Source organism: Heterodontus francisci, chromosome 4 (assembly GCF_036365525.1).
Source record: "Heterodontus francisci isolate sHetFra1 chromosome 4, sHetFra1.hap1, whole genome shotgun sequence".
Classification (NCBI taxonomy): domain Eukaryota; kingdom Metazoa; phylum Chordata; class Chondrichthyes; order Heterodontiformes; family Heterodontidae; genus Heterodontus; species Heterodontus francisci.
Window position 1 is genome coordinate 57410674 of NC_090374.1, and position 22907 is coordinate 57433580.

The 22907-nt window shown below is 43.0% G+C and overlaps 1 protein-coding gene across 1 annotated transcript in view; it reads left to right on the forward strand.

Moving 5' to 3' along the window:
- Positions 1 to 22907, forward strand: part of msh3 (mutS homolog 3 (E. coli)) — a 405607-nt gene that overhangs the window by 54306 nt on the left and 328394 nt on the right. The window contains exons 3-6 of the mRNA XM_068029606.1: positions 718 to 935; positions 1299 to 1523; positions 13305 to 13421; positions 16563 to 16680. Coding sequence (XP_067885707.1) covers positions 718 to 935; positions 1299 to 1523; positions 13305 to 13421; positions 16563 to 16680 — 678 coding nt within the window. The remainder of the gene's footprint in view (positions 1 to 717; positions 936 to 1298; positions 1524 to 13304; positions 13422 to 16562; positions 16681 to 22907) is intronic.

Genomic DNA, 22907 nt, shown 5'->3' on the forward strand with positions numbered 1-22907 from the left:
TCCATCCTGCATCTTCATTATATTGAAAATCAAACCTCCTCAGCAAACTCGTTCATAAGACTTCAAAACTATGAAACTCTACATTACCCGCAATTTTGCCTCTATTTTACGATCTTCAGGCCAGGTTTATCACCGCCTAATCCCGACTTCTTAATGTACCATACCTTGATTCCTACTCTTTTCAAGCTTAATAATGTCCTATGCTGTAACCCTTTCAACTATGCTATTAAATTTTTAAAAACTACCCTGTTTCTTCCAATTTATCCAGCTCACTGTTGTAGACAGTTGCTGCTCTTCATTTTCAGGGTGTTGCAGTACAGAAACAAGTCTGCAGCAGTGTTTATATCCAGATAAGCCACCAAATCAAATCCTGTTCTCTTTCCTGATCCCCATGTCCTTTAATGTTCCTCTTTACACTAAACAAGTATGAGAGCAAAGGTCATTCAGCCAATTAAGCCCACTCTGTTAAGTCTAATGTATGATTACTTTATGATGTACATTCCACCTTAGTACTTGTTGTTTGCCCACTTTATCAAGCATTAATTTCCTTTGCAAGTTTCCATGCGATCAAGTAGTGTTAAATATCTGAGAAAAGGAACACATATCTTCATATAAATATCTCTTCACCCTTTTTATATAAGCTTTTTTAGCTGTGTAACCGTTGTCATGTTTTTTAATTCAAAGGTTTTTTCTTTTTTTTTTCCTGTTCTGATGTAGGCACACAACCCAGCGTATCTTCATCCACTATGGACAGACTGAAGGGATTTTCTATTGATGGGCAGCTAGATCCATCAGGTACTAAAGACCCAGGTATGGATGCCCAATTCAAGAGATTCAAATGTGCAGAAAATTGTGATCCAAACTCTGACAACATTAGCACAGAACTGGAAGATTTCATGCTTACCAAGGATGCAGACAGAGAAGAACTATATCAGGTAGGTTAGCACACTTCGAGGGCTCAATATAATCCATTTGTCCCAGCGTCAAAATTTGACTAAAATGTTAAATCTTTTCATATCCTTAGAAAACTTCTTACTCAAACTATAAGCTCGAATACTCCAATTCTCTCCATCAGTTTCCTGAGTTTAACTATCCTGCACTACCACCTGCTCCTCTGTCACTCCTCTGCTCAAGAAATTCTTCCCACCCCTTGGTTCAGTTCTGCTGTTGCTTGGTTTCCCAATGCTGTTTGAATTTCCTCTGAGAAATATCCACTTCAGGTCATCTTCCCTGAATTTTGATCATGAACATTAAAGAACAATCCTGAAATGATCTCTTTTTTTTCCCGCTTCTGACAGTCTCACTCTCAAGAAATTGCAAGCCTGGATTGGCATCGATTTTCAGCTTCAAACAAAGGAAGCAGTGCGAAGAATACTTTAGAAGCAGGCACAGTTAACCGCAGGACAAAGAGCACATACACTCCGCTAGAACTACAGTTCCTGGAGATCAAAGAGCAGCACAAGGATGCGGTGCTTTGCGTGGAGTGTGGATACAAATACAGGTTCTTTGGTGAAGATGCAGAGGTAGTCATTCTAACCATGGACTTTGATTTAACTGGCAATTGGGAGAGGTTTTGGTCTTATTTCTCAAAACTCTGCGTTTATTTATACTGTAGCTATTGGTTTTGGTCTGAGTTCCAGTCATGTTGACCTAATTTTTATTGCCCCCTTCCAAATGGAGTTCTCCTATACGTTCTCCACATGGTTGCTTGCCTGTATGCAAGGTGATGCCAAACCCAAGTGGCATGTCACTGAATGCTTCAGGAGATTTTGTGCACTTCTTTTGAGTCAGATCAGTACCAACTCCACATTATACAACAATTTTAGCATCACCTGCGGCATGAAAATCCAAAGACCTCTGGTAAGCTGTTGACCTCAGTTACAGAAGCCATTGTAACTGTGGTTTTCGGGAGTTACTACGCGCGTTCTGTCATGTCGGGCTTAGCATCATTGGCCCCGTACACTTAGATTGAGCAGTTTACTGTTACTGCCCAGTACCCAGTCATACGACAGTATGACCCAAGAGGCTGTAACAATGAAACCCTTTTGTTACATGAAATGGATTCAGTAGCTTTTAAATATTGCATGTGTGCACCTCCAATCCTCATATAGGCTGACCGAAGCTAAATGTAAATCAACAAGCTGGTCGATTTTTGCAATTGGTAAAAAGGAGACTCTACTCACTCCCTGTGTCTTCCTTACCAAATTATACACTGCTGAACTGGGCCATGTGCTGCTCTGACCTTTGTTCCTCACCAGCTTGACCTTCGTCACTCTCCCAACCAGCTACTGCTCCCAAGTTTGGAGTTTGCTCTGCATTGTTACCTGAGAAACTCCTGCGATTGTGACCAAAAATCCTCAAATGTGACCTATCCCTTGCTTCCAGAGGATGTCTGCCTTGGGAGAGCCACAGCTTGCTTGTGAAAACCATGTGCTATTCTTCACTTGGAGAGACAGGGATTAATCAAGGATAGTCAGCATGGCTTTGTCAGGGGACGATCATGTCTAACAAATTTGATTGAATTTTTCAAGGAGGTGACTAGGTGTGTAAATGAAGGTAAAGCAGTTGATGTAGTCTGCATGGACTTCAGTAAGGCTTTTGATAAGGTGCTGCATGGGAGATTGGTTAAGAAGGTAAGACCCCATGGGATCCAGGGCAATTTGGCAAATTGGATCCAAAATTGGCTTAGTGGCAGGAGGCAGAGGGTGATGGTCAAGGGTTGTTTTTGCGATTGGAAGCCTGTGACCAGTGCTGTACCGCAGGGATCGGTGCTGGGACCCTTGCTGTTTGTAGTGTACATTAATGATTTAGACGTGAATATAGGAGGTATGATCAGTAAGTTCGCAGATGACACGAAATTTAGTGGTGTCGTAAATCATGAGGAGGAAAGCCTTAGATTACAGGACGATATAGATGGGCTGGTAAGATGAGTGTAGCAGTGGCAAATGGAATTTAATCCTGAGAAGTGTGAGGTGATGCATTTTGGGAGGACTAACAAGGAATATACAATGGATGGTAGGACCCTAGGGAATTACAGAGGGTCAGCGGGACCTTGGTGTACTTGTCTATAGATCACTGAAGGCAGCAGCACAGGTAGATAAGATGGTTAGGAAGGCATATGGGATACTTGCCTTTATTAGTTGAGGCATAGAATATAAGAGCAGGGAGGTTATGATGGAGCTGTATATAACACTAGTTAGACCACAGCTGGAGTACTGTGTACAGTTCTGGTCGCCCTACTATAGGAAGAATGTAATTGTACTGGAAAGGGTGCAGAGGAGATTCACCATGATGTTGCCTGGGCTGGAGCATTTCAGCTATGAAGAGAGACTGGATAGGCTAGGGTTGTTTTCCTTAGAGCGGAGAAGGCTGAGGTGGGACCTGATTGAGGTATACAAAATTATGAGGGGCGAGGCTAGAAAGAAACTTGTTCCCTTAGCGGAGGCGTCAATAATTAGGGGGCATAGATTTAAGGTAAGGGGCAGGAGGTTTAAAGGGTATTTGAGATAATATTTTTTCACCCAGAGGGTGGTTGGAATCTGGAACACACTGCCCGAGGGGGTGGTAGTGGCAGGAACCCTCAACATTTAAGAAGTATTTAGATGAGCACTTGAAACGCCATAGTGTTCAAGGCTACGGACCAAGTGCTGGAAAATGGAATTAGAATAGATAGGTGCTTGATGGCCGGCATGGACACAGTGGGCCGAATGGCTTGTTTCTGTGCTGTATAACTCTATGACTGGGCATGTCCCCATGACTGCTGATCCTTCCAGACCTTAGGAGTGGATGGTGTTATTTGAGATGTGCCACTCCTTTGCCTCGCGTCTCTCATCCTTTCCACCAGCCATGGGTTCCATGCATCATGCATACCAGAGCTGTCTGATGACCCGATTGTCTGTATGACCCTTGCAGCAGAACCATGCACAACATAAGTCTTGCCTGATGTCTGTAGCTGGATCTACATAAGACAATAAGAAATAGGAGCAGGATTAAGCCATTTGGCCCCTTGAGCCTGCTCCTCCATTCAGTAAGTTCATGGCTGATCTGATTATGGCCTTAACTCAACTTTCCTGCCAGCCGCTGCCGTAACCCTTTACTTCCTTGTAGATCAAAAATCTGTCTAGCTCTGCTTTGAATATTTTCAATGACCAGCCTCCACTGCAGTCTGGGGTAGAGAATTCGAAAGATTAACCACCCTCAGAAGAAATGCCTCCTCATCTCTGTCTTAAATGGGAGACCCTTTATTTTGAAACTGTGCCCCTAGTTCTAGAATTCTCCCACAAGGGGGCACATCCCCTCAGCATCTACCCTGTCAAGCCCCCTCAGCATCTTGTATGTTTCATTAAGATCATTTTTATTCTTCTAAACACCAATGAGTATAGGCCCAACCTATTCAGTCTCATCTTCATAAAGCAACCTCTTCATCTCAGGAATCTTCTGAGTGAACTCTCCTAACTACTTCCAGTGCGAGTATAATCCCTCCTTAATGAGACCAAAACTGTACACAGTACTATAGGTGTTTTCTCACCAACACCCTGCACAGTTGTAAGTTGTAGCAAGCTTTCCCTACTTTTATACTCCATTCCCCTTGCAATAAAGGCCAACATTTCATTAGCCTTCCTAACTACTTGCTGTACCTGCATGGTAACTTTTTGTGATTCATGTACCAGGACACCGAGATCCTTCTGTATCGCAGCATTCTCAGACTGTCTCCCTTTAAATAATATTTTCCTTTTCCATTCTTCCCAACGTTACGGCCTGGTGAGAAAGAGGTCTAGGGTTCCCTTTCAGCCTTCACCTGGTCTTACTGTAACAGGGTTTAATTTTAAACACACCATGTTTTTAGCTCCCCCTTGGTGAATCTTTGTTCACCGCTTTCCAATTATAAGGCAAAGAAACCAGCACAAACAGGCTTTCTTGGGTTTAAAGAAGAAAGGTGAAATTTATTAAACTTAAACTCTAATTCAGTTAATGCCTATGGTTACACGACGCACCCCATGCTAGCATGCATATGTGATACACACATGCAAATAGAGACAGAAAAGAGCAGAAGAAAAATAAAGTGGGAAAGTTTGAGGTAATATCTCAAGAGTTGTTGTTACAGTTCTTCGAGCTCACTGTGGAGTCCTTGATTGTAGGTAGATCTTGTTTTTCGTTGGGGCCCAGTATTATTCTTAAACCTTGTTCGCTGTAGGAAACTTTGCTCTCTTGGGGTTCATGTGTCTTCAGTGGATTCAGAGGCTTGTGAGACAAAGATGGGAACAGTCAGAAGAGATCTTCTCCGTTCAGGAGCAAACAGACTTTCTGCCCAAACTGTTGGTACAATTTCAAAAAACTCAGGTTGCCCAGCAGTTAGTCATGTGACTAGCTGATTTGACCATGGCCGTTTGTGTATTCGGCCATCTTAGCAGGCAACCTGGAATGCGAGCTCCCCCAACGTCTGGTGATCAAAAGTCCATTGTTTGTGGAATGTGTCAGGGAATGGTCCTTTGTCTTTTCCAAGCACTGTTTGTTAATATGCAAATATATTTCCAGCCAAGGGTCCATTGTGGGTTGAATGTGTCAGGGAATGGCTGCTTTGTCCTTCCAAACACTGTCTGTTAATATGCAGATGTCTTTTCCAGCCACGGCTGATCTGTTTAACAAGTCCTTTCTTCACTCCAGTAACAGTTTAAAAATCAATGTTCATGACAAAATTAATGTGCCTCATTCTTGGCAGGTGGGGGTCTAGCATGACACCACTGATGTGGATAGTCATCCATTTTCTCACATTATACTCCATCTGCCAAATTCTTGCCCACTCACTTAACCTCTTTGTGTCCTCATCACTACTTTCTTTCCCACCTAGTTTTGTACTGTCAGCAAATTTGGCTACAATGCACTTGGTCCCTTCATCCAAGTCATTAATGTAGATTGTAAATTGTTGAGCAGTATTGATCGCTGTGGCACCCCACTAGTTACAGTTTGCCAACCTGAAATTGCCTATTTTTCCCAACTTAGTTTCCTGTTAATTAGCCAATCCTTTATCCATGCTAATATATTACCCCCTACACCATGAACTCTTGTGCGGTAACCTTTTCTGTGGCACCTTATCGAATGCCTTTTGGAAATCCAAATACACCACATCTACTGGTTCCGCTTTATCCACTCTGCTTGTTACATCCTCAAAGAATTCTAATACATTTGTGAAATGTGATTTTCCTTTCACAAAACCATGTTGACTCTGCCTGATTGGATTATGATTAAGTAAATGACCTGCTACTACTTCTTCAATAATGGATTCTAGCATTTTCCCAATGACAGATGTTCGCCTAACTGGCCTATAGTTTCCTGTTTTCTGTCTCCCTCCTTTCTTGAATAGAGATGTTACATCTGCAGTTTTCCAGTCCACTGGGACCTCTCCAGAATTTAGGGAGGTTTGGAAGATTACAACCAATGCATCCACTATCTCTGCAGCTACTTCTTTTATACCCTAGGATGCAGACCAGCAGGTCCAGGGGACTTGTCAGCCTGTAGTCACATTAGTTTTTCTAGTACTTTTTCTCTGGTGATTTTTGGAAGTTCCTCTCTCCCTTTTGCCCCTGGATTTTCTACTATTGGAATTTTTTTTGTCTTATTCCATGAAGACAGATACAAAATACTTGTTCAAAGTCTCTGCCATTTCCTTGTTTCAGCATTATTAATTCCCTAGTCTCATCCTCTAAGGGGCCAACATTTACTTTAGCTACTCTTTTCCTTTTTACATATTTGTAGAAACTCTTACTATCTTTTTTATACTTTTTGCTAATCTCTTTTTTTTTCTAATTTCTCCCATTTTTTTAAGTCATCCTTTGCTGGTTTCTAAATGTTCCCAATCTTCTGGCTTACCACTAATGTTTGCAGCATTGTATGCCTTTTCATTCAATTTGATACCATCCTTAACTTGCGTTTTAGTCACAGGTGGTAGGGTCTTTCTCAATGGAATATATCTTTGTTGAGAGTTATGAAATATTTTCTTAAATGTCTGCCACTACTTATCTACCATGTTGCCTTTTACCCTATTTTCCCAGTCCACTGTAAGCAACTCTGTCTTCATACCTTTGTAATTGCCTTTATTGAAGTTTCAGACACCAGTTTCAGACCCAAGTTTCTCACTCTCAAACTGAATGTGAAATTCATCATGTTATGACCACTCTTGCCTAGAAGATTATTTGCTATGAGATCCTTTATTAATCCTGTCTCATTACACATTCCAGTATCCTGGTTAGTTCAAGAAAATATTGTTCGAAGAAACTGTGCCGAATACACTATCTATGAACTCATCCTCAAGGCTACCTTTGCCAATTTGATTTGTCCAATCAATATGAAGATTAAAAGCTCCCATGATTATTGCAGTACCTTTCTTACAAGCCCCCATTATCTCTTGATTTATATTTTGACCTACAGCGTGGCTGCTGTTAGGTGGCCTATACACTTCTCCAACCAGGGACCTCTTTCCCTTGCTATTTCTTCTTTCTATCCAAACTGATTCTACATCTTGATCTTCTGAGCCAAAATCATTTCTCACTACTTGACTGATCTTATCCTTTATTAACAGCGCTACCCCATCCTCCTTTTCCTTTCTTCCTGTCCTTCTGCCTCACTAGTTTGCCCGTTGCCTTGTTAAAGCCTGATAAACAGTTCCATCTGCTCCCAGCTATCTGGTGGATTGTGTGATCTCAATGTCTTCCCCCTGAGTAAGAAAGACAGAAGAATCCGCTTAATGAACCTTCTCTACAGGTTCCACCTTGATTGTTGCTTCCTTGTAGCATGCTAATAAATTAGTTAAACACAATTTCCCTTTCACAAAACCATGTTGACTCTGTCTGAATCCATTATGATTTTCTAAGTTTCCTGCTATAACCTTGATAATGGATTCTAGCATTTTCCCTATGACATGTTAGGCTAACTGGCTTGTAGTTTCCTGCTTTCTCTCTCCCTTCTTCCTTTAATAAAAGTGTTACTTTTGTGGTTTTCCAATCTGCTGGAACCCTTCCAGAATCTAAGGAACTTTGGAAGATTATAACCAAAGCCTCCACTATCTCTGCAGCCACTTCTTTTAAGACCCGAGGCTGCAGGCCATCTATTCCTGGGGACTTGTCAGCCTTTAGGTCTAATTGTTTTCCCTGGTGATGGTGATTGTTTTAAATTCCTCCCTCCCTTTTACCTCTGGATTTTTGAAGTATCTTTGGGATGTTTTCTAAGTCTTCTACAATGAAAAAGACACGTCGAAAACAGACATAAAATACCTGCTCAACGCCTCCACCATTTCCTTGTTTTCCATTATCAATTCCCCAGACTCGCTGTTCAGAGGATCAACACAAGCTTTAGTTACTCTTTTCTATTTAAATATCTGTAGAAACTCTTACCATCTGTTTTTATATTACTAGCTAGTTTTCTCATACTCTACTTAGCCACTCTTTTTTGGATCTTAATTTCTGTCCAATCCTGACCTACCACTAATCTTTGCAGATTTTTCACAGTGTTTCTTTCAATTTGATACTATCCTTAACTTCCTTATTTAGCCACGGATGATGCATCCTTCTCAGAGTCTTTCTTTCTCACGGGGATAATTCTTTTCTTAGAGTTATTAAATGTCTCCTTTAAAAGTCTGCCACTGCATCTCTACTGTCCTACCTTTTAACCTAATTTCCCAGTTCACTTTAGCTACCCTTGTCTTCATACCCTTGTAATTACCTTTACTTAGGTCTATAGCACTGGTCTTAGACTCGCACTTCTCCCCTTCAAACTGAATATGAAATTCTATCATGTTTTAATTGCTGTCGCCTAGAGGCTCCTTTACCATAAGTTTATTGATTAATCCTTGCACATTACCAGGTTTAAAATAGCCTGCTCCCTGGTTGGCTGTAGAACACACTGCTCTAAGAAAATGTCCAAAATACACTCTCTGAACTAATTTTCCAGGCTACCTTTACCAATCTGATTCACTCAGTCTACATGTAGATTAAAGTCACCCTTAAACTATTGCAGTACCTTTCTAACACAATCTATTTATTTATTCCTGTATACTCTGTCCTACAGTGTAACAACTGTTAGGCATATAAACTACTATGCATGTGACCTCTTGCGTTTCCTATTTCTTATCTCTACCCAAACTTATTCTACATAGTCAGAGTCGTACAGCATAGAAACAGGCCCTTCGGCCCACCACGTCCATGCTGACCATAATGCCTATCTATACTAATCCCACCTACCTGCATTAATTCCATATCCCTCTATACCTTGCTCATTCAAGTACCTGTCCAGATGCCTCTTAAATCTTGCTCTTTCGCGCTAAGGTCATCTTTCGCTACTGCACTAATGAGATCTTTAATTAACAGAGCTACCCTATCACCTTTTCCAAGCTTCCTGTCTTTTTGAAATGTCAAATACCCTTCAATATTCAGGTTCCAATCTTGGTCACCTTGCAACCATGTCTCTGTAATAGCTATCAGATCATACATATTTATTTCTATCTGTGCTAACAATTCATTCATTTTTATTATGAATGCTGTGTGCATTCAGATACAGAGCCTTCAATTCTGCCTTTTTTACAATTTCTGTAATCCCTGGCCTTATCTGCTGGTGCACTCTTAAGCTTGTACTCTCTGTCCCTTCTTACCACACTCTGATTATCATTACTCAAATCGTTACCCTGCTCCATTACATTGTTGTTTCTCTATTGATTTACCATATTTCCCCTCACATGATCCCTTCCCCCCCACTGTTTAGTTTAAAGCCCTCTCTCCTGCCTTAGGTATATGACTTGCCAGAACACTGGTTCAGATGAAGACTGTCCCAAAGGTACAGCTCCCACTTTCCCCGAGTGCCCCATGAATCGAAACCCATTTCTCCTACACCAGTCTTGGAGCCATGCATTCCTCTCTCTCATTTTATTTACCCTATGCCAATTTGCTCGTGACTCAGGTAATGATCCAGAGATTATTACCTTTTGAGGTTCTGCTTTTTAATTTAGCCCCCAGCTGCTCTCAATCCCTATACAGAACCTCTTTCCATTCCTGTCTATGTCATTGGTATCCATGTGGACCACAACAACTGGATCCTCTCCCTCCCACTGCCAGTTCCTCTCCAGCCCTGAGCAGATGTCCTGAACCCTGGCACTGGGCAGGAAACACAGCCTTCTGGATTCTCACTGGCTGCTGAGAACTGTTTCTATCCCCCTGACTATACTGCTCCCTACTATCACTACATTCCTATTTACTTACCCCGCTTGAATGGCTTCCTGTACCACAGTGCCATGGTCAGTTTGCTCATTCACCCTGCAGCCCTCGCTCTCATTCATACAAGCTGAAAGGGACAATTGCAAGGGCTGAGTCTCCTCCACTTCTGTTTTCTCAATCCCCATACCTGCCTCACTCGCAGTCACACCATCCCCCCCGTCCCTGACCACTGACCAAATCAGAAGATCCTATCCTAAGGGGTGTGATTGCCTTCTGGCACCGTGTCCAGGTAACTTTCCTCCTCCCTGATGCATCGCGGTGTCTGTAGCTCAGCCTCCAGCTTATATACTCCTGAACCAAAGCTCCTCGGGCCGCAGACCCATACTGCAGATGTGGTTGCTATTGATCACATTGGTGTCCCATGAGCTCCTGCATACTGCAGCAGCGACACGTTACCTGCCCTGCCATCCTTATTGTGTACTAATTAATTTCTTAAAAATGCTACCAAGATTGTGAATGATCTGTTTCAGCCTCAGATAGTTGCCTGGGAGAGGGATGGAGTTTGTGGTGGGGACCAAAGACCATGGCTTTGGTCTTTCCAATATTTAGTTGGAGGAAATGAAGAACAAGCAATCTGACAGTTTAGAGACGGTGGAGGGGTCGAGAGAGGTGATAGTGAGGTAGAACTGAATGTTTATCAGCTTACGTGCAGGACATGATATGTGCTTGGATGATGTCACTGAGGGTCAGCATGTAGATGAGAAATAGAAGGGGGTCAAGAATAGATTCTTGGGGGACACCAGAGGTAACTGTGCAGGAGTGGGAAGAAAAGCCATTGCAGCTGATTCTCATCTATCCAGCTGAAGCCAGAGAATGGAACCAGGTGAGTGCAATCCCTCCCAGATGGATGATGGTGGAGAGGCATTGTAGGATGATGGTGTGGTCAACTGTGTTAAAGGCTGCCGTCGGGACGAGGAGGGATGATTTATTTTGTCACTGTCAAGTGAGATCTTTTGTTGGAGTGCTGCATTGTTGGAGATCTGCCTGTTCTGTTGATGCGATGTGAAGTAGTGCTTTTTCAGTCTCCCGGCCAACGTTCTTCCCTCAACCAACAGCACTAAAACTGGATTGTACATCTTCTTTATGGTACAATAAATAAACCAGACTACGTGCACTGTATAAATTAATCTACTCACAGATGCAGTGCACCACATGAATCTGACTGCACATGCTTTGCAAAAATAAGTCAACTATGGTGAATAAACTTGGACTACATTCAATTCCTTGAACACATATGCAATAGTTTGTTTATTACTAGAACTAGGGAAGTTGTTTCTTTAAATGATAGCTTAATCAGCAGAATGATTAATTCTTGAAGCTTAATCAGCAGAATGATTAATTCTTGATTCAGTAAATTTTTGGAAATGCAGAGAACGGACCCAGTCTGTAATAAAGCTGGTTTTTGTAGTGCAAATATGAAGAGCTGACTCACTAAGCTGCTCTTAATTGATCATGTGTGGGTGTAGAAGGCACGTCTGTGAAAAGGGCAGTAGACACATAGGAATAAAGGCCTGCTCGGGTCTGCAATTGAAACCCGACCCGAGCCCGACAGAACCATATCCAACCCGAGCCCGACCCGGCCCAAGTCCTTTGATTTTTTCCCGTAACCGACCACCGGAATGAAGTTGATTATATTAAAGAGGTTGTGCTCTACCTTGGATGGAATTGCTCACCACAGGCTAGTGCGGAGTCCAGATGCGTGTTTCCCGCCTTGACGTCCTGGCTGTCACTGTGTCTGACCTGGCCTGATCCGAGCCTGAATGCCGGATGTTGAAGAGCGACCCGACCCGAGCTGAACCCAACGCATGTTGTTGGGCCTGGTCAGGTTCGGGACTTGTAGCCATGCTGTACATGGGAACACCACCATCTACAAGCTCCTCTCTAAATCACACACTGTCTTGACTTGGGACTATGTCGCCATTCTTTCTCTGTTGCTGGATCAAAATGCTGGAACTCCCTCCCTAACAGCACTGTGGGTGTACCTACACCACATGATTACAGTACTTCAAGAAGAAGGCTCAACACCAGGTACTGCCTGTGTGGAGTTTGCAAGTTCTCCCTGTGTCTGCATGGGTTTTCTCCGGGTGCTCCGGTTTCCTCCCACAAGCCAAAAGACTTGCAGGTTGGTAGGTAAATTGATCATTATAAATTGTCACTAGTATAGGTAGGTGGTAGGGAAATATAGGGACAGGTGGTGATGTTTGGTAGGAATATGGGATTAGTGTAGGATTAGTATAAATGGGTGGTTGATGGTCGGCACAGACTCGGTGGGCCGAAGGGCCTGTTTCAGTGCTGTATCTCTAAACCACCTTCTCAAAGGCAATTTAGGATGGGCAGTAAATGCTGGCCTGGCCAACGAGGCTCACATCCCACAAATGACTTAAGAAAAAAATGGTGTGCAGATTGAAAGGTGTTCTTTCCATTCCTGTATCTGGAATGATAGTGGGTGCTTATTTGCTCATGCATGAAAGGAAAATACATGATTGGAAAAGACAGTGTGGTCACAAAAGCTATTACATCTCTCTCGCATATGCCTTCAAATATCTCCAATTCTTGCTTAGTTTTCCTTCCTCAGCAGTCTGTTGCACGTTTTAAAAAAATTTGTTTGTGGAATGTGGGCATCGCTGGCAAGTCCAGCATTTATTGCCCATCCTGAATTTCCCTTGAACTGAATGGCTTGCTAGGTCATTTCAGAGGGCATTTAAGAGTCAACCACATTGCTGTGTGTCTGGAGTCACAGGTAAGGACGGCAGATTTCCTTAAAGGATATGAGTGAACCAGATTTGTTTTTACAACAATCGACAATGGTTTCATGGTCACTATTAGACTAGCTTTTAACTCCAGATTTATTACATTTAAATTTCACCATCTGCCATGGTGGGATTGGAACTCATGTCCCCCTGATCATTAGCCTGGGCTCTGGATTGCTAGGCTAGTGACATTACCACTACGCCACTGCCTCCCCTAAATGTTCACTGCTTTCCATGTAGTTAATCTGGTTTTCAGGATTTTGTTTTGATAGTGATTTTATGCATATGTTTACAGATTGCAGCTCGAGAGCTGAATATTTATTGTCACCCAGATCATAACTTCATGACTGCCAGCATACCAGTGCATCGTCTATTTGTCCATGTTCGTCGGCTAGTTGCTAAGGGATACAAGGTAAGTTTTCTCAGTCCTGAGTATTTCTTTTTCTTGCTGGAGAAAGTGTGTGGGAGAATGTGTTAACTTTCTGTTTGATGTATTCCATACACCAGCCATCCTTGGAAGAGCAGGGAAGTGTACAGCTACCAGCACTACTTTATAACCTACTGCTGCAAGATACCAAGTGTTGGGTGTGCGGGGTGGGGGCTGCATTTGGGGTGGGAATGTGGACTCTTGCTCCCAAATTTTGCTCCTCCTTCCTCGTTGTGGAATTCTGCAGGGCTCCACTTAACGTCATTTTCAAATGACGCACGTAAATTGCAGAATTGATGTGTGGGAATCTTGGATGCAAGCTTCACAATCTATTTGACTTACACTTTCTAGTGAAGCTCCTTTGTGCTTCCCCACAGTGTTTCCCTCTCTAATTGTCCTGGGCAGATTCTTCCAGCTGCTGCTTTTTAATAATTTAGATGCACCTGGGCAGTAGGAAGCCACTTGAACAGTGAGATGGGGATGTGATTGGAAGGAATGAAATATCTTTTAGTTCTCCTCTTCCCCCTTCCATCCTGCACCCACTCTCTGGATTGATATCTTTGCCCCAATGAGACAGATTTCCAGCTCTGTCTGAAATTGTTCTTTCATGCAAAGAATTGGGGGAGGGGGAAGGACGGTGATACCTTTATATAGGCATGCTCTTTGGCTACCATCAACATCTACCCACCTCTAATCTCGGCCCTACGAAATTCTCCACCTGCTCTCTTGGATGTGCTGCTTGACTCTGAGCTGAGCTTCCTATTCCACTTCCATGCCCCCTCGCCTCGCACTCGGTCACTCTGTTACCAAGACCACTTTCTTTCACCTCCACAACATTGCCCTATGCTGCACCCCTCCACCCCACTCCCACTGAAACCCGAATCCATACCTCCATCTTGCCACCTCTCACCCATTTTCAAAAGAAAGACAGACAGACTTGCATTTATATAGCACCTTTCATGACCTTAGGATGTCCCAAAGTGCATTGCTGCCAATGAAGTATTTCTGCGTGTAGTTACTGTTGCAATGTAGGAAACGTGGCAGCCAATTTGCACACAGCAAGCTCCAAAAAACAGCAATGTGATAATGACCAGGTAATCTGTTTTTGTGATGTTGATTGAGGGATAAATATTGGCCAGTACAGCAGGGATAACTCCCCTGCTCTTCTTCGAATCTTTTATATCCACCTGAGAAGGCAGACTTGACCTCGGTTTCACATCTCATCCAAGATGGCACCTCCAACAGTGCAGTACTGCCTTAGTGTAAAGTGCCTTTGAGGTATTTTACTGTAAGAGGCAAATTGTTTTTCAGGACAACAGATTTCTTTTTACAACAGATTAACTACAGACCAGTTAGCCTGATATCAGTTGTTGGGAAAATGCTGGAATCTATTACGAAGGAAGTCTTAACAATGTACTTAGAAAATCCTAGTACGATTGGACAGAGTCAACATGATTTTACGAAAGGGAAATAGTGTGTGGCAAATTGAGTTTTTTGAGGATGTAACTAGTAGATTAAGGGGAACCAGTAGATGTAAAGACTTAGATTTTCAAAAAGCATTTGCTAAGGTGCCACACAAAAGGTTAATACGCATGATAAGGGCTCATGGAGTTGGGTTAATATATTAGTATGGATAGCAGATTAGCTAACGGACAGGTAGTGGAGCGTAAGGTTAAATGGGATATTTTCAAGTTAGAAGGCTATAACTAGTGGAATGTTACAAGGATCAGTGCTGGGGCCTTAGCTATTTACAATCTATATTAATAACTTAGATGAAGAGACAGAGAATAATGTATCTAAGTTTGCTGATACAAAGCTAGGTAGGAATGTAAGCTGTGAGGAGGACACAAGGAGGCTGCAAAGAGATATAGACAGGTTAAGTGAGTGGACAACAAGGTGGAGATGGAGTATAATGTAGGGAAGTGTGAGGTTATTCATTTTGGTAGTAAGAATAGAAGGCAGAATATTTTTTATAAGGCGTGAAATTTGTAAATGTTGATGTTCAGAGGGTCTTGGGTGTACTCTTACGAGGGACGCAAAGTTACAGCAAGCAATTGGGAAGGCATGTTGGCCTTTATTGCAAGTAGACTGGAATACAAGAACAAAGAAGTCTTTCTACAATTTTTTTATTCTTTCATGGGATGGGGGCATCACTGGCAAGGCCAGCATTTGTTGCCCATCCCTAATTGCCCTTGACAACTGAGTGGCTTGCTAGGCCATTTCAGAGAGCTATTAAAAGTCAACCACGTTGCTGTGGGTAGAGAGTCACATGTAGGCCAGACCAGGTAAGGACAGTAGATTTCCTTCCCTAAAGGACATTAGTGAACCAGATGGGTTTTTACAACAGTCAACAGTTTCAGGGCACCACTACTGATGCTGACTTTCAATTCCAGATTGTTTTTTATTAATTAGTTAAATTTATTAATTGAATTTAAATTTCACCAGCTGCATGGTGGAATTTGAACCTGTTTCTCCAGGGCATTGGCCTGGCCTTCTGGATTACTAGTCCAGTGATATTACCACTACACCACCTTCTCCACCACCAGGGTTTGGTGAGACCATACCTGGAGTACCGTGTGCAGTTTTGGTCTCCATTTTCAAGGAAGGATATACTTGTATTGGAGGCGGTATAGTGAAGGTTCACTAGATTGGTCCCTGGGATGAGAGGATTGTCCTATGATGAGAGACTGAGTAAATTGGAGTTTAGAAGAATCATTGAAACGTACAAGATTTTGAAGGGGCTTGATAGGGTAGACACCGAGGTTGTTTCCCCTGACTGGGGAATCCAAAACACTGGGGCACGGCCTCAGGATAAGGGGCCAATCACTTAGGACTGAGATGAGGAGAAATTTCTTCACTCAGAGGGTTGGGAGAGGAGATTTTGGAGAGGAGGTTTAAGTATATATTGATTTAAATTGAATGACGATTTCAAATCAGCGAGTCAGAATTTTGTTTTGACACCAGTATAGTAAATCAGAGTGTGTGAATTGTTTTTGTTAGCAAATTAAGCTGTATTTCTCCCCTTCTACCTACAATTAGTACTGCAACGCTGGACTTTATTGTTAAATGCATCGTGAAGATAATCTATGGAATCTGAAGAATAATTACTGTGTTTATCTGTTACAGGTGGGAGTGGTGAAGCAGACTGAGACTGCAGCTCTTAAAGCTGTTGGAGAGAACAAAGGCAGTCTCTTCACTCGCAAGTTGACTGCACTCTACACCAAGTCTACACTCATTGGAGAAGATATCCTTTTAGCTCCATCTTTCAACTGGCTTCACCTCTCCTGTGCACCATCTAGTGGTCTGATCCGGAATGTGCACTTATCATCTCCCAGGGCTTTGTTTATGTAGAATTATTCAGATCAGGTGTGAGCACAGATTTTCTGTAGCCCAGAGTAATGATGATTAGCAGGGTAGGTGAACTATGTACCCTACCTGACTTGTGTGCTGCAAATTCCCAAGTGTCAGCCTAAATAACTGATTGTGGGGTTTTTTCCTGGGTTGAGGTTATGTCGAAATGGTTTCTGCTGGCTTTGGACAGCACCAACAGCAGAGCGAATTGGATCTCTCTGGGATATTAAAAGGCAGTGTAAATTTTTGTGGAGTGTAATTTAAGAGTAAAATCCACCTTTGTTTTCTTCCGTTTAGTTTAAAAAGAAATCAGGGTGAGTATGAAGTGAGAAATAGTTGTACTGATTTAAAAATTTTTTTTTTTTTTTTTACAAATTTCTACATTTTTGAGTTCCCATAACCTGATTGTAGCAACATCATGGTGTGACTCTACATTCAAGATACTGATTGAGTTCCTCTACAACACTAAGCCACGTTGCTCAAGGACATCCTTCTTTCCTTTTCATTGATCTTGTATAGTTACATAGAATTTTACAGCATGGTGAAGGCCATTCGGCCCAACAGATCCATGTTGGTGTTTATGCTTGACATGAGCCTCCTCCTCTTAACCCCATCAATGTATCAAATTCCTTCTTCCCTCATGTATTTATGCTGCTTCCTCTTAAAAGCATCTATGCTATTTGCCTCAACTATTCCTTACGGTATGAAAACAGAAAGTGCTGGAAATGCTCAGCAGGTCAGGCAGCATCTGTGGAGAGAGAGAAACAGAGTTAACATTTCAGGTTTGTGACCTTTCATCAGAACAGGCAAAGTTAGAAAAGAAAAAGGTTTTAAGCAAGTGAAGGGGGAGGGGGGGGGGGACATGTTTTGATGGGATGAGAACAAAAGGGAAGGTGTGTGATAGGGCAGAGGGCAGGAGAGATTAAGTAACACAGATGTCATGGGACAAAGGTAAAGAGAGTGTTAATACTAGTGGTGAAAGACAAAGCATTAGTCCAGAGAGAGTGTTAATGGCAGAGTAATGAGCAACTCCGTTCAAAAGTACATGAAAACAGGCACAAGGTTATAAAATAAAATGATAAAAAAAGAGAAATATAAAAATAAAAAGGCCAGTCATATTCTGAAATTGTTGAAACTCAATGTTGAGTCCACAAGGCTGTAGAGTGCCTAATCAAAAGATGAGGTGCTGCTGCTTGGGCTTGCGTTGATGTTCACTGGAGCACTGCAGCAGGCCAAGGACAGAAATGTGGGCACGAGAGCAGGCGCGTGTGTTGAAATGGCAAGCAACCGGATGCTCCGGGTCATGCTTTCAGACTGAGCGGAGGTGTCCCGCAAAGCAGTCCCCCAATCTACATTTGGTCTCGCCAGTGTAGAGGTGAACGCATTGTGTGCAGCAAATACAAGATACTAAATTGAAGGAAGTACAAGTAAATCCCTGCTTCACCTGGAAGGAATGTTTGGGGCCTAGGATGGTGAGAGCGCAGGAAAAAGGGCAGGTATTACGCCTTCTCCGATTGCGTGGGTAAGAGTATGAGGATTCATGGGTGATGGAGGAGTGGACTAGGGTGTTGCGGAGGGAACCATCCCTTTGGAATGCTGACAGGGGAGGGGAAGGGAAGATGTGTTTGGTGATGGCATCACACTGGAAGTGGCAGAAAGGACTACTGACCGAGCTGGTCGAGTCCTAAAGGACATTGTCTGCTAGACTGGGTCTGCGGTAGGTGGTGAGGGAACCAACGAGGGAAAAACATACTTGACCTCGTCCTCATCAGTCTGCCTGCCGCAGATGCATCTGTCTATGACAGTATTGGTAGGAGTGACCACCGCACAGTCCTTGTGGAGACACTGTCCCGTCTTCACATTGAGGATACCCTCCATCGTGTTGTGTGGCACTACCACCGTGCTAAATGGGATAGACTTCGAACAGATCTAGCAATGCAAAACTGAGCATCCATGAGGTGCTGTGGACCATCAGCAGCAGCAGAATTGTATTCAGCCACAATCTGTAACCTCATGGCCTGGCATATCCCCCACTCTACCATTACCATGAAGTCAGTGGACCAACCCTGGTTCAATGAAGAGTGCAGGAGGGCATGCCAGGAACCGCACCAGACATACCTCAAAATGAGGTGTTACCTGGTGAAGCTAGAACCCAGGACTATTTGCATGCCAAACTGCATAAGCAGCATGCGATAGACAGAGCTAAGCAATCCCATAACCAACGGATCAGATCCAAGCTCTGTAGTCCTGCCACATCCAGCCGTGAATGGTGGTGGACAATTAAACAACTAACTGGAGGAGGTGGCTCCACAAATATTCCCATCCTCAATAATGGGGGAGCCCAGAACATCAGTGTGAAAGATAAGGCTGAAGCATTTGCAACAATCTTCAGCCAAAAGTACGGAGTTGATGATCCATCTCTGTGTCTTCCAGAGGTCCCTAGCATCACAGATGCCAATCTTCAGCCAATTCGATTCACTCCGCGTGATATCAAGAAATGACTGAAGACACTGGATACTGCAAAGGCTATGGGAACTGACAACATTCTGCCTATGGTACTGAAGACCTGTGCTCCAGAACTTGCAGTGCTCCTAGCCAAGCTGTTCCAGTACAGCTACAGCACTGGCATCTACCCGGAAATGTGGAAAATTGCCCAGGTATGTCCTGTACACAAAAAGCAGGGCAAATCCAACCAGCCAATTAGGCCTCATTAGTCTACTCTCGATCATCAGTAAAGTGACAGTGCTATCAAGCGGCGCTTGCTTTGCAATAACCTGCTCAGTGATGCTCAGTTTGGGTTCCGTCAGGGCCACGCTGCTCCAGACCTCATTATAGCCTTGGTTCAAACATGGACCAAAGAGTTGAACTCGAGGTGAGAGTGACTGCCCTTGACATCAAGGCAGCATTTGACCGTGTATGGCATCAAGGAGCCCTAGCAAACCTGGAGTCAATGGGAATCGGGGGGGAAAATTCTCCGCTGGTTGGAGTCGAACCAAGTGCAAAGTAAGATGGTTGTGGTTGTTGGAGATCAATCATCTGAGCTCCAGGATGTCAATGCACGAATTCCTCAGGGTAGTGCCCCAGGCCCAACCACCTTTAGCTGCTTCATCAATGACCTTCCCTCAATCATAAAGGTCAGAATTGGGGATGTTCGCTGATAATTGCACAATGTTCAGCGCCATTTGCGATTCCTCAGATACTGAAACAGTCTGTCTAGAAATACAGCAAGACCTGGACAATATCCAGGCTTGGGCTGATGTGTGGTGTGAATGTTATTTGCCACTTAAGTGCCAGACAATGACCATCTCCAATGAGAAAATCTAACCATCTTCCCTTTACATTCAACGGCATTATGATCGCTGAATCCCCCTATCAACATCCTGGCGATTACCATTGACCAGAAACTGAACTTGAGTAGCCATATAAATACCGTGGCTACAAGAGCAGGTCAGAGGCTTGGAATCCTGTGGCGAGTAACTCACCTCCTGACTCCCCAAAGCCTGTCCACCATCTGCAAGGCACAGTCAGGAGTGTGATGGAATACTCTCCACTTGCCTGGATGCGTGCAGCTCCAACAACATTCAAGAAGCTTGACATCATCCAGGACAAAGCAGCCCCAAACATTCCTTGCTGGTGAAGCAGCGATTTACTTGTACTTCCTTGCTCAATGCAGTCGCCTCTACACTGGAGAGACTGAACGTAGACTGGATGACTGCTTTGCAGGACACGTCCGCTCAGTCCGAAAGCATGACCCCGAGCTTCCGGTTGCTTGCCATTTCAACCACCCCCCCCACCACCCTGCCCCCCGCTCTCATGCCCACATTTCTATCCTTGGCCTGCTGCAGTGTTCCGGTCACCATCAACACAAGCTCAAGGGGCAGCACCTCATCTTTTGATTAGGTGTTCTACAGCCTTATGAACCTACAAATTAGAAGCAGGAGTAGGCCACTCGGCCCTTCGAGCTTGCTCTGGCATTCAATAAGTTCATGGCTGAACTACTCCACATTTCCACCTACTCCCGATAACTTCCACCCCCTTGCTTATGGAGAATCTATCCACCGCTGCCTTAAAAATGTTCAAAGGCTCTGCTTCTGTTGCTTTTTGAGGAAGAGAATTTCAAAGACTCACGACCGTCTGAGAGAAACGATTTCTCATTTCTTTCTCAAATGGGCGACCCCTTATTTTTTCGCAGTGACCCTGAGTTCTAGATTCTCACACAAGGGGTGACATCCTTTCCACATCCATCCTGTCAAGACTGCTCAGGATCTTGTATGTTTCAATCAAGTCGCTTCTTACTCTTCTAAATCCCAGCGGATACAAGCCTAGCCTGTCCAATCTTTCCCCGTAAGACAGCCCGCCCATTCCAGGTATTAGTCTAGTAAACCTTCTTTGTACTGCCTCCAACATATTTGCATCCTTCCTTAAATAAGGAGACCAGTACTGTACACAATACTCCAGATGTGGTCTCACTAATGGCCTGTATAGCTGAAGCATAACCTCCCTAATTTGGTATTCAATTCCCCTCGCGATAAACAATAACATTCTATTAGCTTTCCTAATTACTTGCTGTACCTGTATATTAACCTTTTGCGATTCATGCACTAGGACACCCAGATCCCTCCGCATCTCAGAGCTCTGCAATATCTCACCATTTAGATAATCTTTTTTATTCTTCCTGCCAAAGTGGACAATTTCACACTTTCCCACATTATACTTCCTTTCCCAGGTCTTTGCCCACTCACATAACCCATCTATATCCCTTTGTAGCCCCCTTATGTCCTCTTCACAAGTTACTCTCCTACCTTATCTTTGTGTCATAAGCAAATTTAGGTCCCTTCATCTAAGTCATTTATATAAATTGTAAAAAGTTGAAGCCCTAGCACAGATCCCTGTGGCACACCACTCATTACATCTTGCCAACCAGAAAATGACCCATTTATGCCTACTCTGTTTCCTGTTAGCTAGCCAATATGTTACCTCCTACACCATGAGCTTTTATTTTTTGCAATAACCTTTGATATGGCACCTTTATCAAATGCCTTCTGGAAATCTAAATATAGTACACTCACCGGTTCCCCTTTAAGCACAGCACATGTAACTCCCTCAAAGAACTCCAATAAATTGGTTAAACATGATTTCCCTTTCACAAAACCATGTTGACGCTGCCTGGTTACCTTGAATTTTTCTAAATGCCCTGCATTTTTAATAATCGCTTCTAACATTTTCCCTAAGACAGATGTTCAGCTAACTGGCCTGTAGTTTCCTGCTTTCTGTCTCCTTCCCTTTTTGAATAAATGAGTTACATTTGCTATTTTCCAATCTAGCGGAACCTTCCCCGAATCGAGGGAAGTTTGGAAAATTAAAACTAACGCATCAACTTTCTCCCCAGCCACTACTTTTAACACCCTAGGATGAAGTCCATCAGGCCCCGGGGACTTATAACCCTGCAGCTCCAACAATTTGTTCAGTACCACTTCCCTGGTGGTTGTAATTTTCTTGAGTTCCTCCCTCTCTTCCATTTCCTGACTTAGAGCTAATACTGGAATGTTACTTGGATCCTCAATAGTGAAGACCGATGCAAAATACCTGTTCCATTCATCTGCCATCTACTTGTTATCCATTATTAATTTCCCCAGACACTGTTTCTATAGGACCAACACTCACTGTCAACTTTTCTTTTTCAAATATCTATAGAAACTCTAACTATCTGTCTTTTTATTTCTAGCTAGCTTTCTCTCGTACTCTTAATTTTACCTTCCTTATCAATATTTTAGTCAATCTTTGCTGTTTTCTATATTCTGTCCAATCTTTTAACCTGCCACCCATTTTTACACCATTATAGGCATTTTCTTTAAGTTTGATACTATCTTTAACTGTTTTAGTTAACAACGGATGGCAGGTCTCACCCTTGGAATTTTTCTTTCTCGTTGAAATGTATCTATTCTGAAACATCTCCTTAAATGTCTGCCACTGCTTCTCGATTGACCTATCCTGTAACCTGATTTTCTATTTCACTTTAGCTAGCTCTGCTTTCATGCCTTCATAATTGCTCTTATTTAAGTTAGAAATACCAGTCTTGGGCCCACTCTTCTCTCCCTCAATATAAATGTAAAATTCGAT